At 42.1% G+C, this 19,055-nt stretch overlaps 1 protein-coding gene across 1 annotated transcript in view; it reads left to right on the top strand.

The window, feature by feature from the left end:
- Window positions 1–16,153, top strand: part of LOC103600979 (E3 ubiquitin-protein ligase HECW1-like) — a gene marked incomplete at its 3' end in the record, with an annotated part of 43,758 nt that extends 27,605 nt beyond the window's left edge. The window contains exons 2-3 of the mRNA XM_008585346.1: window positions 5,924–6,327; window positions 16,046–16,153. Of these exons, the coding sequence (XP_008583568.1) occupies window positions 5,924–6,327; window positions 16,046–16,153 (512 nt within the window). The remainder of the gene's footprint in view (window positions 1–5,923; window positions 6,328–16,045) is intronic.
- Window positions 16,154–19,055: the final 2,902 nt, after the last annotated feature.

Genomic DNA, 19,055 nt, shown 5'->3' with positions numbered 1-19,055 from the left:
GCTGACTAACTTGATTGTGGTAATCATTTCACAAAACATATTATATCAAATCATCACATCGTACCCCTTAAAGTCATATAATTTTATCTGTTAATTATACCTATATAAAGCTGGGAAATTTAAAATAAATTTAAAATAAAAAGAAGCAACTGTTGTGACTCTGATACAATATAGTCTTAGGTTTGCCTCCTTCCTACATAACTTTTTGTTTCTGTCTATTTTCTTCTCTCTCTGTACCGTCTACTATTAAATTATCATGTCTTTCTGTATTTCATCTACGTTTATGAGCTGCCTGCTATACTTTGGATATGTTTGTCCCTCCAAAACTCATGTTGAAATCTGATCCCCAATGTGGCAGCCTTGGAGGTGTTCTGGGTCACGTGGGCAGATCCCTCATGAATACATTAATATCATCCCTAAAGGTTGAGCGAGTTCTCACCGGAATGGATTAGTTCCTGTGAGAGCTGAGCTGGTTGTTAAAAAGAGTCCGGCACCTCCTTCCTCTCTGTCTTGCTTGCTCTCAGCATGTGATCTGCTTGTACCCGCTGGCTGCCTGTCACTTTCCACCATGAGTAAAGCAGCCTGTGGCCCGTGCCAGATGCAGCTGTCCCAGAATTGTGAGCCCAATAAACCTCTTTTCGTTATAAATTACCCAGTCTCAGGTATTCTGTTTTAGCAAACAAAAACAGACCAATAGGTCACCTTAAGCCCTTTCTGGAACAAGAAGGGATATAATTGAATAAAATAAATTCTGCTGGGCCGTCCCGGTGGCACACTGCTACAGTGCGCTGCTTGGGAGTGCGGTGGCGCTCCCGCCGAGGGTTCGGATCCCACATACAGACCAGTTCCCGCTCACTGGCTGAGCGAGGGGCGGGCACAGCACTGAGGGTTGCGATCCCATTGCCGGTCCTGGTCCGGTACGGGCACGACACTGAGGGTTGCGGTCCGTTGCCGGACACAAAAAAAGACAAAAAGGAAAAAAATAAATAAATAAAATAAATAAATAAATTCTGCTAATTAAAGGCTTTTTTAAAAAGTTGTTCAGTTATGTTTAATCTTGTTTGTATCTATATAAAATCAAAAAACATATCTTCTGGGTTTCCTATTTTACCTAGGAATATCAATTAGTTTGTATTAGAATTTCATTAGATAGGCTGGGTTTACAGTTCAAATCTCTCTGGTCTAGTATTGCCCTGTACAGATATGTCTTTCCTGTCTATAGGTGTCTTCAGCATTATTTGTTACTACTTCCCTACACAACCATCTATTAATTAAAGTTTTGAGAGCCTTTTTGTGCTAGGATTCATACCAGGTACAGGGGATACAGAGAGGAGAAAACGCAGTGCAGGAGTGCACACGGACAGGTCAACCAGCTACAACAGGAGGAGGGTTCTCATAGGGGACGGGGCTCCTGCGGGCCGCGGAGCAGAACGTCCCCATCCTGGGAATGGGGAAGGACGCAAGGGACAGCGAGAGCTGTGTATTAGTCTGTTTATGTTGCTTATAACAAAATACCTGAAACTGGGTGATTTATAAAGAAAATGAAATTTATTGCTTACAGTTTCTGAGGCTGAGAAGTCCAAAGTCCATCTGGTGGTGGTGACAGTGACCCAAGGGTCTCACATTGCAAGACGGTAGAAGCAGAGAGAGCAGAGAGAGAGAGACTCTCCTCTTCTTTTAAAACGCTCAGAACCATGCCCCTGACCACCATTTTTAATCCATTCCCTACCGCACGGTCCTACAATCCAATCACCTCTTCAAGGCTCCACCTTTCAGTCACCATAATAGGATCTCCCACCCTCTCAGCAGTCACGGTGAGGGCTAAGTTTCTAATACATAAAACTTGGGGGACACAATTCAAGCCTCAGGGAGTTTTGGAGGGACATAATTCGATCCACTACATTGTACTAATCTTCTTAGCACCATTGGATTTTTCTTCTGAAAATGCTGTCTTGCTTCTCCACCATTTAACCCGTCTCTAAAACTTTCCCTGATTTTCTTGTCTTCTAAACTTTCACCAGCATCTAGGCTTTTTCTAGCCTGTCCCTCCAAATTCCTCCAGCACCACCCAGTTCTGTGTATTTTGTAATGAGCAAAAAAAAAACGGACTAATACAATCAGAGCTGGTGCTGGATCAGGATCTTGAAGGAGAAACACAAATCTTGCTCATGAGTGTGAGCGGTGGGGTGTGTGTGAAGACAGGGTAGGAAGAGTGCATGACCTTCCAGACACAGCTCGGATGTCACAACTGCAGTCCAGGAATCACTGACACATGTCCTCTTTGACTGTGCCTTTGTTCTCACCGCATGAACAGGAATCTCTGGTGTAATTTGATAGTTTCAGGAGAGTTGCCTGATTTCCAAGGAGTTCTGGTAAAAATACAGCAGCAGAATTGTTGTCTTCAACAAAATAGAAGTTTGCTATAATCTTTCTGATGCCTGGATTTTAATTTACATCACTCACTTTGCACTGTCTCATTAAATTCTGACAACCCATTTATAGGTGAAGAACCTGAGGCCAAGAAAGATTAAGTTGTCCAGAGATACACAGCTGGGAAGCTGGGAGGGGCTGCACCAGCTTTGATCATGGTTTGTTCTAACTCATAATTGTGTACGTGACTATTTCCAAGTAGTTTTTAATCTGTACGTGACTATTTCCAAGTAGTTTTTAATCTCCATAATACTATGAGATGTTATTAGTCCATGTAACGTATGTGTAAACTTAAGAAATGTTATGCTCTAGCAGCAGCCTTTCCATTTCAGTGACTTCACGAAGGTCTCTGGACAGAGTCCCCTGCAGGGTTGTCAGCTCGCACAGAACAGACTTGAGATGCTGGCATCCCCGCTCCCCTGGGCTCCAGCATGCAGCCTGTCTCCCTAACAGGAGGACTGGCTTCCAGGCCACACCACAGTCCATCTATTTTCATACTGTTGTAGTGACAAGCATTTTTTTAAAAAGTAGGAAATATGGCCCCAACGGTGTGATGAGATGCATTTCAGAGTCTGGCTTTTCTATCTGTAGCAATTCTGAGGTTGCCACCAGTAGGGCCAGAGGAATTCCTAACAAGACACACAAATGACAAATGAAAAGTCCTGCTGCATGGCTATTTAGGACCTGGAATGCCAATGCTGTGCTTTGTCAGGGTAAAGGACTTTCCTACAAATGCCCTGGTCCTGGAAGATGGAAGAAGTGCAGGCCTAAATGACTGCTAAGTAGTCTCATGTAATTTAAAGAGTAGACTGGTGCTGGGGTCTGGTCCTCATGGCTGGCAAATAAAACATCAGTAACTTGCATTTGCTTGATGTGTATAATAAGTTACCATCCCTGGGATCTAAACTTCATGATTCAACACTTTTTTTGGCCTTAACTTTCTCTTCTTGAAAACAAAAGTGTTATCACTTGTAAAATAGTATGTACGAGGGGACTTCAAAAATTTGTGGAATTAAAAGATAAAAACAAGGGCCGGCCCCGTGGCTCACTTGGGAGAGTGCGGCACTGGTAGCACCAAGGCCACGGGTTCAGATCCTATATAGGGATGGCCAGTGCAGCTGAGCGTGGTGTAGACAACACCATGCTGAGGGTTGCAATCCCCTTACCAGTCAAAAAAAAAAAAAAAGATAAAAACAATAAAGTTTATTTTTCAATTCCATCAAGTTCAAAACACTTTTGTAAGCAATGATACCAGCCATTTAGTCCATCACTAAAGAACTGAAGGTCCTGGGAATTTAACTATGTCAATACAGTCTTTTTCACATTATTAACTAAAGAAAAAATGGTTGCCCTTCAAAGGCTTTTTTTTTTTTTTCCTTTTTGTCTTTTTCTGTGTCCGGCAACGGATCGCAACCCTCAGTGTCGCCCCCGCACCGGACCGGGACCAGCAACGGGACCGCAACCCTCGGCGCCACTCCCGCGCCTCACTCAGCCAGTGAGCGGGAACCGGTCTGTATGTGGGATCCAAACCCTCGGCAGGAGCGCCGCCGCGCTTCCCAAGTGGCGCACTATAGCAGTGCGCCACCGGGCCGGCCCTTCAAAGGCTTTTTAAGAAACAAAAATAAGTTAGAAGGAGCCAAATCAGGACTGTAAGGTAGATGTCTAATGATTTCCCATAAAAAACTCTTGCAAAATTGTCCTTGCTTGGTGAGAGGAGTGAGCCAGAGCATTGTCATGTGGAGGAGGACTCTCTGGTAAAGCTTTCCAGGGTGTTTTTCTGCTAAAGCTTTGGCTGACTTTCTCAAAACACTCTCCTAATAAGCAGATGTTATCATTCTTTGGCCCTCCATAAAGTTTACAAGCAAAATGCCTTGAGCATCCCAAGGTCACTTGTTGCTGTGACCTTTGCTCTTGACTGGACTGCTTCTGTTTTAACTAGACCACTTCCACCTCTTGGTAGCCATGGCTTTGATTGTGCTTTGTCTTCAGAATCATACTGGTAAAGCCATGTTTCATCTCCTGGCACAACTCTTCAAAGAAATGTTTTATGATCTTGAGCTCACTTGTTTAAAATTCCCATTGAAAGTTCTGCTTTTGTCTGCCACTGATCTGGGCACCCACTGAATAGAAAGTTTGGCACCCATTGAGTGGAAAATTTGCTCAACTGTAATTTTTCAGTCAGATTTATGTAAGCTGAGCCAATTGAGATGTCTATGGTGTTACTGTTTCTGCTGTATTGTTTAATCATTGATCCTCTTCAATTAGCGCATGAACAAAATTAATTGTTTTCCTCCTAAATTGATGTGGATGGACTGCAGCTGTGAGCTTCATTGTCAACATTGTATCCTTTCTTCTTAAAATGACTTATCTACTTGTAAACTGCTGATTTCTTTGGGTCATTGTCCCCCATACACTTTCTGTAAAGCACCAGTGATTTCTCCACCTTCCACCCAAGGTGCACCATCAATGTGATGTTTGTTCTTGCTTCAATTTAATGGAATTCATGTTGCTGTGATGGAGGCTCTTTTCAAACTATTGTGTTATCCTTCCTAGTGCCTCAAATCAGATCCTGTTCAGACATGTTATAAGAAGTTATAATGAATTTATTTTGGTGCCAAAAAAGTTTGAAATCCATACATAGTTTTTCATAATATGCATTTTCCATGAACTTTTTGAAGACCCTCTCATACTTTTATAGCCAGGAGCCCCAAGAATGTATATGTAAATTCTAATTTCAGTACACTTTGATGAAGTCGGATTCATCCTTGCTTGTTTTAAAACTGAACCTCTTGTATGAGTTCTGTGTGATGCCCTCCCTTCTATGTTTTCAAAGTTATCTGTACCCAAAACACGTTACTGCTCTGCATCAGTTCAGCTCAGTTAAGTGCTCAATGTTGTGAACAATAAACAGGACATGCATTTTTTTCCTTATCAGATGCAAAATTTTCTACAATAGCATTGGCTCCTAGGGAGACATGGTCCTCTGAGATTGGATTTTATCAAAAAATTATGGTGTTCAGAGAAGATTACTAGAATGTCTGAAATCTACAGGAGAAATTTCAGACAGTCTGGAGACATTCTGCAGAGTGAAAGGGTTGTGAGTGGAGGGGAATGACCCCCCGCCCAGCAGGGACCACCTCTAATTCTGGACTGTGTGGAGAGAGTTGGATGCGACAGGGATGACTAGAATGTTCAATGATGATAACCATCATTTACCCTGAAGACAGGTACGATTGGATCCAATTGAATTGATGTTTGAGTACTTAAGAGATGGCCCGTTGTTTGGGGGCAGTCACATCTTCAGGGCCATTCTGCACGTTTCCCGGTCCCTCAGTATCATGTAGGTTAGACGGGGCTGGGAGAGGGACAGACTCCAGCAGAGCGTGGAAACGCGGGTGCCTTGCTGTGCTCCTACTTTTGTTCCTGCTGCCCCTGTGTGAACCCAGAGCCACAGCCTTTGTCCCAAAGAGGTTGCTCTGTGTGTTTCTCCCAGCACAACTTTGTTTCCTGTGAAGACAGTGCCTGAGTGCCGGAGTATCCTAACCCTGCTTGCTGTCTCTTTGCCCCTGCAGAATCTGTACCAGAACAGGTTTTTAGGCCTGGCCGCCATGGCATCTCCATCCAGAAACTCCCAGACCCGGCGCCGGTGCAAGGAGCCTCTCCGCTACAGCTACAACCCCGACCAGTTCCACAACATGGACATTAGAAGCAGCCCCCAGGGCAGCGTCACCATCCCCCGCTCCACCAGCGACACTGACCTGGTCACCTCGGACAGCCGCTCCACGCTCATGGTCAGCAGCTCCTACTACTCCATAGGGCACTCGCAGGACCTGGTGATCCACTGGGACATAAAGGAAGAAGTGGACGCCGGGGACTGGATCGGCATGTACCTCATCGGTGAGTAGCCCTGGCCGATGGACTCAGCCAGACCGCTGACAGCGTGTGCAGAAAGAACACTCTTATGAGTATGCTTTGGGCATTCAACTATCATATTATTCACAGCTCACTGTCACATTTGCTTTGATATTTTAATAAACTCTATAGTATAATTAAAATGCACAATCACCTATGTTGTACAATGGATTCCAGCACACTGCAGACCCCAGTGCATTACCTTGTTTGTCTGCAGACCACACGATAAGGCGCTCTGCCATCTCTAGTCAATGGAAGAATGTCATGAGATAGCAGGCAAGGGACAGTTAAGTGCCGATGCCACTACCAATTGCCACTACCGAAGTTCCCTACTTGTAATTGGATATCAAAAGCCTGTCTTTAAATCCATGAGTTTATAAGACCAAAGTAACACCACATACCCAACCAATCCAATACACGCACATCGATGTGGAAGTAGGTTCACTTTTGTTTCCAACATAATCTGTTCACCAGCTCTCCCAACATTCTTGCTGCTTTGTATTCAGAGGACACAAAGGGATTATACATTCAGCTGTGGTGCTGGAGAAAGCAGACCTGCTTTGCTTTAGGTAGAGCTTTATTGAAAATTATGGAAGTTCCAAAGCTGAAAGTTCATCAGAAGAGATTTTTCTATGGGAATTTTCTCATGTCTCTGCAAACAAACCACATTATGCAAACTATTTTTATGAAAGTTTCACCATTCTCATTGATTGATGCTGAAAATAAATCTTACAAATTTGAAATTATAAAAGTAAATCTACGTGAAAAATGTATTTCATCTATTTTACGTGGTAGCATCAGGTGAGGTGTACATTTATGAGTTCACACACAAGCCAACAGGTAATTGCTGGGGAGCCACGAGAGTCGATAGGCTCAGTGCCAGGTTGGCAGGGGCTAGCCCCCACTTTCAGCCTGCATGATGTGCTGTCTTCACCCTTAGACACGGCACCAGAGTCAGCATCGGGGAGTGCCACAAGAAGCAATGGGTTGATATGAATAGTCAACAACCTTTAATTATCAATGTTACTTGTTTAGCACTTGAGGCAATTAGGTTTTTGGCCCCAGACCTAGTTTTGAATCACCTGTTTACAGGGGTGCCTCCTGCAGCTGGTGGGTGTTGGTGCAGCTCCTTGAGTTAGGGAACTACTAGAAGAAGAGCTGAGTTCAGCATGGACCTTACTGAATGGGGACAGCTGAGGGACATTGTCCACGATGAACAGATAGGAGGGTCTTTAGCTCAGCCATAGATCCAGGTTGGGGTTGTAGATTTGGGGTAATTGGCACCATGGGAGTAGATAAGGTCACTTGTGGGGTGTGTGTAGCACACAGAGAGCACTAGAAGGTCACCGTCAGAGGGAGGCACAGACGAGGGACTCAGAGAGAAGATGCAGGAGGTGGTGAAGGTAAGACAACTAGGAGACCACATCACAGAGGACAAGAGAAGAGGGTGTCAAGTGTCACAAGACACTCTGTGATGAGTAAGATCTGGAGTTCATGTGATGTCTTGACTGAAGCAAAAGTAACCACAACACATCATCTTAGAATCTTAATTTGACAGTTTGTTATTCTCATAGTAGCTACACATATGTAACTGTGAAGTTATTTAATGCAAAATGTCAACACTTTCAATGGCATAGCATCTCAGAAATAATTTCCAAATCCTAAATTATCTGTGAATCTTAAAATTTCATAATTTGTAAGGCCTTAGTAACTGATCTTCCAGATTTGCAGCACCTTGCCAAAAATCAAATCATAGATTTAGGCCTAAAATTTTAGAGGTATTGATTTCATCTAGTCTGTCATTTTAAAAATGAGGGGATGTAAAGTCAATGGCTCCTGTGGCCACATGGCTGTTCCCCTGGTGGCAGAACCACGCAGACCACAGGAGCATCTTATCATTGGAGAGGGCCATTCCAAAGCAGTGGGCCATCGAGATATCCAGGCGAGGCCAGGCTTGTGATGCCTTCAACCTCATATGACCTCTGGAGCTCTCCAGGCAAGCATGACTTTTCTCCAGCTATGAGAGGGCAAAAACACGGATGGTGATGTGTGGTCACCACCTCACCAATGCTGTTCTTCACCAAGATCACAGGAACCAGCAGTGGGACAACAACATCAGCATTACCATTATTATAGAATGAAATAGCACGTGGATGCCCTTGTTTTTGAGTGGTTCAGGATGCTCTAGATGAGAGTGACAAATGATTCTCTCTCCCAGTGGCATAGAATAGGGGAAGATTATGTGGTTCTGGTGACAGGCAGACCTGGCTGAGAATCATACTCTGCCCCTGGCCAGATGTGTGACCTGAGCCAGGTACTGCCATCTGAGCTCAGGTTCCTTATCTCCAAAACGGAGCAAAAGTGTAAATCTCTTCTCAGGATCAGTGAGAGGACTTAATGAGATAATGTCTGTTTAACTGCATGGTGATCAATACATCACTTCTTGATTCACCTTGCCAAGTAGCTTTATTCTCTGGATGCATCCTGGAAAATACCCTAATTCCCAGGCTTCGTTCAGCCTAGCCATAGCCCTTAGACCTGTACTCAGTTGTTCAAGGACTTCCACCCAAACCAATAGAGACCTGGAACGTGAGTTTAAATGTCAGTAAATAGGCAGAAGCTTATCATTTGCTCAAAAACATGTACATAAAATCAGATTTGTTAGAATCAGTACTTCTAGTAAATAGTTTCCCAAGTATTCATTTAGGAATGGATACTTGGCTTTGTTTTTTTGTTTTGTTTTGTTTTTTTTCCATGTAACTTTTATTACCCTTCCCCGATTTTTACAGATAAGGAAACTGAGGCTCACAGACATTGACTTGTCCAAGGTCATATTGCTGATACTTGGCTTTGATAAATAAAATCCAATTGTTTATTAGTCCCATACTTAGGGTTAAAGATTCAGCAATGCCTATCGCTCACTCGCACTAGGGAACAATGTTGTATAACTGGGTTAGGATGCATAATTTGATGGATACTGCTGATACCTCTAATCATTAGAATGCTAAATTAATGAGAAAGTATCTGTACAAAAATTTTTCACCTCTTCATTTCACACTCCAACATTTTTAAAAATCTAATATCTTAAAACCATTTTTAGGATTATTAATTTTGAAAAACAGCCATTCCTTTTACTCTGTTGGAGTCAGCCTCTATTAGAACTTCTCAAATATGAAATAAATATGCAATAAAAATCATGAACATGTAATTGAATAGGTAAAATAGACATAATGTACTCACAAGTTGCAAAACTAGCTTTTTTTATTAATTTGTGATTTTAATATATCATAGTCATTATTATGCCATGCTGCACTATGCTATCCCATACCATGCTAGAATTTGCCCAGTAATGCAAAACATCAATGAAACTAAAATACATTCATCACTCAGAATTCAGCAAATTAAGAGATCATAACTCAGAGCAAAATTAAAATTAAAAATTCTCTAAAATTACATCTCTAAAATACCCCCATACACTGGTGCCTGGGCATGTATATTCTCTTCCATATATACTGGGTTGCACCACCTATGTGAGGTTAGCAATTATCATCTGTATGAAATTGATTCTTTCAAATTTTTTGAGGTTTCTTCTGTGACCTGTACCTGATCAATGTGTGTGTGTGTGTGTAGTACTGTGTTAACTGAAACTTGTGTACACTGAAACTGTGTCTTCATTTCACACAGTTCCATGGCAACTGAGGTAGCAGAACGTGCCAAGCAAGGACACAGTTCTGACATATACAAGTTCCAGTTAACTCTATACTGCGCAGAGCAAGGGTTGCCTCTTCCTCTCTCAGTCTCTCTCTCTTTCTCCATACATGAGTGTGTGTGTGTGTGTGTGTAATTTATATATGCATATATGTATATATATATATACATATAAAGTTCAATTTTATTTATTGAATTACTCATATGTTATATGAGGGTACCCAAAAGTTCAAGGAAAAATAAAATTAAAAGATAATTCAATGGCTGGCCAGGTAGCTCAGGTGGTTGGAGCATGGTGCTGATAACACCAACATCCAGAGTTCGATCTCTGTACAGGCCAACCACCAAAATAAAGTAAAATAAAATAAAAAGATAATATAAATCTTTCTGTGAACTTTTTGAATTATCTTGTACATTCCGGTTTTTTTTTTTTTTTGGTCTCTCCTTCCACTTTAAAAGTCTAGAAAAAACTTTCAATTAATCTATGTCTACCTTCATTTCTGTAAATTGTATACTTTGTAGATGTTAATGCTATTTCTTAGGTACATAAATGTTCATGATGTTTATGTCTTTTTCCTGTGTGGTTTATTAGAGTTTATTGTTGCAGATGTGTTTGTGTTTTTATATTACTCCTTGCCTTGAATTCTATTTTTTTAACTGCTAGAATCTCAGTTTTCTTCTGCTTCATATTTGCTTGATCTATCTTTCTTTAGATAGATAGCACCTGTAGGAGGTGCTAATCATATCCACTGGGTAGAGGCCAGGGATGCCACTAAACATCCTACGTTGTACAGAATAGCCTCCTCACAACAAATTCTTATCCAGCCCAATATTTCAACAGTGCCAAGTTTGAGCAACTCTAGGCCATACTCATATTTATTTGCCAATACTGATTTCTTAATCTTATCAATGTCTATTATTCCAACAGACTAGTAGTTTAGACAGCATGCTTTCTTATTCCTTTGGTCTTCCAGGACCTTCATTTTCCAGATGTGGACACTTTCTCTTCTATCCTCTATATTTCTTGGCCTTTCTTGTATGTTTTCTGTTTTTGTTTTTGTTTTTTTCTTGCTATCTTCTGGGAAGTTTTTTTTAATTAAATCTAGCTTCCTTATCCATTTCTCACCAGAACTCCCACAATATAGTAGGATAAGAGCAATGATAGATATAGGCATGAATATTATAGCCATCTGAGTAGAATTTGTGGACTATATCCTATACATCAGTCAGTACTCCATGAAAGAGTTCTACAGTTAAATAAGAACAGAAAACTCTGCTTATATCACCCTGCTCTTAGATTCTCAAAATGTATATTAAAAATTTGAGAAGCCAGAAGTAGAGGTATCCATTACATTTTATTAACCCAGCATTTCCTACACTTTCTGGAGAAAAAACACTTTATTTCCCAATATTTGTTTCAGTGTAGAAAACCATACACTAGGAGGTATGGGAAATTATAGAGTTAGTACAGAAACTCAGCCCCTGCCCTTAAGAAGCATTTAATATTGCAGCATCTTTAAATTTTATATTTTAGGAAAAAAGCTAAAATTGCCTTTCCGGCTAAATACCTGAACACAGAAACTCCCAGAATGCTTAATGTTTCTCTGTGAACACCAATTCTTGAGGAATTGAAGCCCCTTCTTTACATCAGGAACCCTATTAGAACAAAGAAGGGCTGAAGCTGTATGTCTTAGTTAAGGCATAAACAGAATACTGTGTCCAAAAACAAAACAAAACAAAAACACATGAAGGAAAAGCCACCGAGAAAGAGAAAGTGACACTGATTTTTAGGACTTCCTAAAATTTATTTTATCTTTGAAGTCCCTTCCCGGTGAAAGAGAAGAGAGTTTCTACATCCCTGGCTTAGTGTATGAAAGGCAAGTAGATTCTCCCTGCAGCCCCATCCTACTACTTAGTAATGCCACAGTCCAGCTGTAGAAGCAGCATCTCTGGAGATTTTTCCAAGAGTTGGTTATCAGCAGGCCTGAGTTACTCTGAGAAATGAATATTTTTTTCTGACGGGCCTAGGAGACCTGGGTAATGCATTGGTTCTCCTGATCAATTATGGGCTCACTTGCCCACTTTGCTCTTAACAGCGATGGCATTTTTGTTGTTCACTCTTCTATTATAGATTAGGGTGCAAAATCTATAGCTGTGGTGTTCATTGTGAAGACAAATCTAGAGAACATGCATTTCTTGTTTCTTAGGTATATTTGTTTCTGTAAGTTTCACTAGGACTTTCTAGTTAAAATTTCAATAACCTGCAAAGATATTTTCTCTATTATAAACTGTGAAGCAGGAGGTAGGATTCTACACACCAGAAGAAATAAATATCATCCAGAAAATATAATCTTTTTTAAAGGAACTTAATACATCTCTACATGTTCTGTACAAAATGTGTAATGACAAAAATCTTAAATAGGGGCCGGCCCGACGGCGCACTTGGTAGAGTGCGGCGCTTGGGAGCGCAGCAGCACTCCCACTGAGGGTTCAGATCCCATATAGAGACCGGTCCGCTCACTGGTTGAGCGCGGTGCGGGCGCGACACCGAGGGTTGCAATCCCGTTTCCGGTCACGAAAAAAAAAGACAAAAAGGAAAAAAAAAAATCTTAAATAGTACAGGCATAAACTAATGTTTCAAGTTATTATTAATATAACATTAATTATTATTAATGTTTCAAATTATTATTATTTGCACATTAAGTATCATGGGGCTTTGCAGTAGGGGGCCCTATTTTTAGCCCAGGCTCTAAACAGAAATAATTGTTTATTAGATGTCTGACACTGTTCTAAGACCACTACCTGTATTAGTTTATTTAATCCTCACAACAAAATTTTGAGGTAGGTAGAGTACTAATATTATCCCCACATTATAGAGAAGAAGATAAGACACAGAGAGATTAAATAAGCTGCCTGAGATCACATAGTACTGACAGATGTCACCTTCCTGCCTCAAGGGGCTGTAAATAATGCTCGCACAAAGAGACTTCCTCTACAACAGAGAACGCAGAAGAAAGAGCCTCCAGATGGACAGTCCAGGAGCTGCCACTCGTCACTCTGGCAGAAGTTGTGATGGCCCAGCACCCATTCCAGTCCTCTTCTCTTCTGAAGTGCCTTCCTCCAGCACAGAATCTGGTCTGTGAAAAATTATATTTCCCAGACTTCTGCATAATCACATACTGCCTGCCAATTTGGTCCCTTCATGTCACTGCACCTGTGTCAGATTGAGAAGGCAAAGTGAAATGTGGAGACCTTCCTGCTCTTTGGCCTGTGGCTGCTGCAAGTGTGGCCCCAAGAAATCGAGCTTTTCTACAGCAGTGTCCACTAGCTTCATGAGCATCAACAGGCAGTGTGTGGCAGTGGCAGTGACCCCCTCCACTTGCCACTGGCTGGTCACTGGCTTGGTGGGTGGAGAGGCAGTTGCTGAGCCTGGACAGTAGCCTCCTGCTCTCTGGATTGCAGCTACCTTACTGAGTTCTTACGCTCAGCAGGTTGCAGGTGGCCTTTCTGATGAGGCGAAGGTAGCAGCCTTGCTCAGGAGCCGGTGAGGAGTGTTCTGGGAGCCCAGCCCAGAGTCACCTTCTCCAATGCTCAATCCCCTTCATTAAATCCCTTTCTGCGTAAAATGTGCAGGCCGATACTGTTTTTCTGAATGCCAATACATGTGGATTCCTAGTCAAAGACTAGCAACTTTTTAACAATTGGTGATGCCTTTGGAGGAAGGATTGACCTCTCAGCACAGATGGTCCAGGCAAAAATACAGACCATTCTATTTTCGTGTGTGATATTTCTTAATAAGTGTTATTATCAGTGCAAGGGAAGACAATACTTAAGACCAATTGCCAATCCCTTAAAGTGTGTTGTGTTTAAACATATACAGCAAAATACACCTTTTTCTCTCTGAAGTGTTATCTTGCCATTCTCGTCAGCTGTTTCTGGTTCTTCTCACCCCCACGCCCCCATCCTTTTCTCACTTGTGCTCCTGTGGTTCCTTGATACTTAACCTATTCTTATACTCTATATTCTAATGAAATTACCTGTTGAATAAATTCCCAAATACGTTAGAAACTCCTGAGAACATAGACTGTGTCTTCTTCACCAGTGTACCCCCAGGGTTTAGCACAATGTCTAGAACGGAGCAAAGAACTCAATATACATTATGTAATGCATGAACATCCCCCTTCTGGGTGTTACTATATACGAATATTTGACCATGACTATTAAAGTGAATATTCCAGTGATCAGAATGGATAAATTCAGGTAAATCCTGCCCCCCACCAACCCCTGTAGAATTGCCATAATGAGGCCAATTTCTACCTAGGTGTGAGATTCATTATTTCTGTACTGAAGATCCAGGGAGCCAGGAAAATATTATGCCTTTTTGCAGAAAGGAGGCAATTACTGTAAAAGATGTTTTATGCAATCATCTTAGTAACCCAAACAGGTCTGTGAGCACACACTGTGAATATAAGGACAGGCAAATTTTGCAAACAAGTGATTTTCCAAGGGATACAAAGAGTTCTCGCTGTTAATGAGGCAGAGACGGCGTTGCTCTGACCATCATTTTTGCCAAAGAAGGGTTAACCAAAAATGTTCAATCAACATAGCAGGTTACAAGTACACTTACCAGTTATCTCACTGAATCCTCCCTGTAAGGCTGAAGTTACTGCCACCTCCACTTTGTAGTGGGGGCTGAGTGGTGGGCTGTAGGGGGTGGCACTACTATTAAGTAGCACAGAGTCCCCAAGATCTGGGTCCTCTGGTTGCCTGTTTTCTCAGTCCAGCCCCATGCCGGGTGTGAACGACAGGGCATCTCCGTGATGAGAAGGCACCCACAACGCACTCCTCTCTGCGGAGCCGGGGCTCTGGGCCTGCCCTCAGCAGCCCTGTTCAGGTCTTCCCTGTGCCCCTCTGGTGGTTTCGGACTCTCAAAATCTGGTTTTCCCCATAGCCTCAGATCTGGCTCAGATGATTAGTCTCTGGTGAGGTGGAAACCACAAGGGCCCTGCAGAAGATCAAGGTAAAATGCAGATCCTGTCTTAGTCTTCTCTGGAAGTGTGGAATCTGGAGACAGGAGATGACGGTCCACATGGTCTTCTCAGATCCGTCCTCTCCAGGCTGCTGCATTCCTGTCCAGGCACTGGCTTTGAATAGGACATCAGTGGCTGCAGTGGGAGGAGCACACGGACTGCAAGAGAGGACGTGCACAGCCACCGCTGGCCGCTCTTGTGCCTCCACATGCCCACATGGCTCTGTCATCCTCAGCGCTCCCCTGGCCACCCTGTACGCCCTGTCACAGCGCCCTGTTCTCCTTCACATCACTTCTCACAAGTTACAACAATACATGGATTTCTTTGCTTAGTGTTGAAGTTGTCTTCTCAATTGTTTGTGTTAGTTCAGAAGACACCACGTCGGTTTTGCCCAGCGCTGTGGCCCCTGCACCTTCGCCAGCGTCTGGCTGGATATCAGCTGTGGGATGAAGCATGAATGCATGAATGCATGAGGGATGGGTGCGCCGGCTCATGGAGCAGTCCTGCATAAAGGAGGGTCGTAGTGCCCAGGCTGGATGACAGATGACATGGGGTGGGATCCATGAGAACTGAGCCCCAAATGGAAAGCATGACTGGACATTTACTTTATGTTTCATCCTTCGTCTCTAATAGGGATCAGCTCATAGAAACTTTAGGAGGAAGATTTTCACACGAATTTCACACATGTAAGAGCTGTTCAAAAGTGAGATGAACTGGAGGTGGTCGAGCCAGCTAGATGATCACTCACCAGGAGTGTTGGGGGTGGGAGGGGATTCCTGGATTAAAAGGGTCCTGTGGGTGTCTGAGGATGCTTCCGGCTCTCTGATGCTATGATCCCAGGTGCTTTCTCTTCAGTTCAGCTGGAAGTGGTATTCATATCCTTTGCTCTTCTTCTTTTTTCCCCCTAAATATGCTGTTGATTGATATATGTTTCTCTACTCTGCTTTCTTCTTCTGGGGACATAGATGAGGTCTTGTCTGAAAACTTTCTGGACTATAAGAATCGTGGAGTCAATGGTTCTCATCGGGGCCAGATCATCTGGAAGATAGATGCCAGCTCCTACTTCGTGGAACGTGAGTACCTCCCCACTCCTGTTGCTTGGCAGACACGGCAGAGCAGAATTCACCTGCGTTGTTCTCAGTTCTGTTGTGTTGCCTCCACCTAGAAATATGCCAGACAGAAGAGAGACACAGATTTAGTGAGATCCTTACAAATATTTTCAGCAGTGAGTCATGAGCTCTGGAGCAATCGGGTGATAGCCATCCAGACCAGCCCAGAGGGCCACTTCTGTAACACTCAAGAAAGGACAATGCATGTTCAGAAGCCTCTGACTCAGGACCTTTGGCTCATATCCTTTAGCTTTTTGCTCCCTGGCTCTTCCAGGTAGTCTCCACCTGTACCATAGTTGAAACAGTGTCTTCCCAGCACATGTCCTGTCCTCCGGTTCTGCCTTTGATTGACCCAGTGCTGCAAGGCTCCATGCTCACGGCCCCAGCATCTAGGTGATATTCCACATTTTCCCCTGACCTTTGGTTCTGGCCAGTGTGTCAGGATAGGGATGATACATTAGTACTGACAGCCTGATTCTTTAATTCTTGATCTACTGACATTTCTGGATGTATAAGCTTGTTATCATGTATCTTATTGAGATACGTTCTAAAATTTTCCTCTGTCTTTGAGCATAAATCATTTTCAGAGTTATGGCAGGATTTCCCACAGGTGCTCATGCTGCTGTATTTCTTATTGCATGAAGAAAATACCTACATAGGCTTTATATTTGCTCACTAAAGGAATGCAGATTACTTGTCGTTCACAACTCCTTCTCTTCCACATGGGTACAGGAAAGTGCTTTCATGGACAAATCCCTTAATCCACTTTCTGGTTTCTAGCAGGTACTTATTCGATACAGCACATCTGAAAAGAAATAGACTAGTCTGTTATTCCAGCTTCCCAGTTCTCAAGGAAAAGACACATGGCCAGGAATTTGAAGTTATCCATTGTCATTTGACTTGTTGTCCAAGAAAAACTCTATCCTCCAGCATGTTCTCCCCCATTCTCATTTGTTCTCATTTCCATTTATTTACATGGTAAGCAGCTTGTAGGAACTGCTATATTCCAAGCACTAGAGATTTGGAGGTGAAAGGCTTGGTGCCTGCCCTCCAGAAACCTATGGTGTCTGCTCCCATTAGTGACAGCAAAAATGGTGTCTGCTCCCATTAATGACACCAAAACTTCTTTTTTGTGTTGGATCATGCAGAATGAATAAGCAGTCAAGAAATTTTATGCTGTCAGAGTGTAGAGGGGACATGATTTTATGAGACATGGTTGCTGGCCTTTGACTTTGAGATAGGCATAATTAAATTCTCAGCAAAAAAATTCCTTCTCCTTAATACATATCTCCCTGACTGTAGCTTTTCTCCTCTCCGACCGATTCTGCACACTGATATCTGACAAAATGCCTTTAACCCAGTTTTGCTACCATCTGCCCCAAAGCTTCATGGCTCTTCTTTCCTGCTGCATGAGCAGAAGCCTCTGCCCAGCTGCCAAGCCCCACATGAGCTTACCCTCATCCCACAGCCCCACTTCTGCATCTCACCAGCAGACACCAATGCCCTAGTCATAGCAGTCTTCCCCTGCCCCACAGACAGCATCATTAGTATAAGGAATGTGGGATTGATTTGGGTATAAAGATGACCCCAGTAAGTGGTGCCTAATATAGACCTAAATTTCAATAACAGCAAGAGATAAAAACTTATGTTAGCAATGATTGTTAGTTAATAATAATTAACTACATTGGAAGTGATGTGGTAAGAGAGTCTTTCCTTTTTTTTGCTGTGCATCCATCATCTCCTTTTGGGCTCTGATTGAGAAACGGATACAAGGACCCAATTTAGGGTCAAAGCACAGTTACAGATCTCAGTGGTACTGGCACAAGCACAGCTTGTAAGTTTTTTAAAGTCAGGGAGATAAGTACTGAGGAAAAGGAAACCTCTGGGTGAGAATTTCAATATGCTTAACTCAAAGTCAAAGGCCAGTGACCACATCCCATAATGCCATGTCCCCTCTACACTTTGATCTCCTGACTGTCTAATCATTTGCATGAGTCAATACAAAAAAGGGGAATCTGTGTTATAAATTAGTCCAACAATAGTGTCATTTCCTTCAAGGTAGTCTCTTAAGATTTCTGTGACATATGCAATTTTTCTGTATATTTATCCTAAACAACAAACCATTTCATGTCCATCTCCATCAGGAGTTTGAAAATACACCTTAATATTATTAGATAGACATTATAATACAAAATCAGCTCTTTAAAATATATAAACATTGTCATAATGAAGAGAAGGCATGTTCACACTTGGTCAAGTAAGTAGTTGTGTTCTATAAAAAAACAAGTGGCTTGCAAAGGGCAAATACAAAACAGCTAGAAATTGAACACTTTAGAAAAACAACATTAAAAATGTTCTTGAGCAAACTTGAGAAGTGTGTGGTCCTCAGTGTACCTGTTGGACTATCAATGTCTAAGTGTAGTGGGAAAACACATGAAAATAAAATAGAAAAGGGCAAATATCTATTTTTCAAATATATCAAATGAGTGATCAATATATTAAGATTGTATTATTCTATACAAATTCTATAATTTGTCAAAGGGTAAAATTTTTATCAACAAAGCTTAACTGAGTTTGCAAATGATTGGATATAAATCAGTTAAAATGCTATAATGAATTATAGCTTTAGGAATCTGAATGCATTAAAACTGTATATAATATGCTATATAAATTTATACTTTTTTGGTGAAATAATTTGCATTTTCAAAAATGTGTGATTGAAAATGTACCAAATTACCAAGTAGGGAGAGATTGGATGCACAAAATGTTCTGATATAACTGTCTGTCCTTCATTAACACATCACAGCATCAAAGGTCCTCTTGCTACAATAAAAATGCATAATCCAGGTCATTATCCAAAAGGCTG

This window comes from Galeopterus variegatus, unplaced genomic scaffold, assembly GCF_000696425.1.
Source record: "Galeopterus variegatus unplaced genomic scaffold, G_variegatus-3.0.2 Scaffold3532, whole genome shotgun sequence".
Classification (NCBI taxonomy): domain Eukaryota; kingdom Metazoa; phylum Chordata; class Mammalia; order Dermoptera; family Cynocephalidae; genus Galeopterus; species Galeopterus variegatus.
Note: the sequence above shows the minus strand (reverse complement) of the source record. Positions and strands in the feature narration are given on the sequence as shown.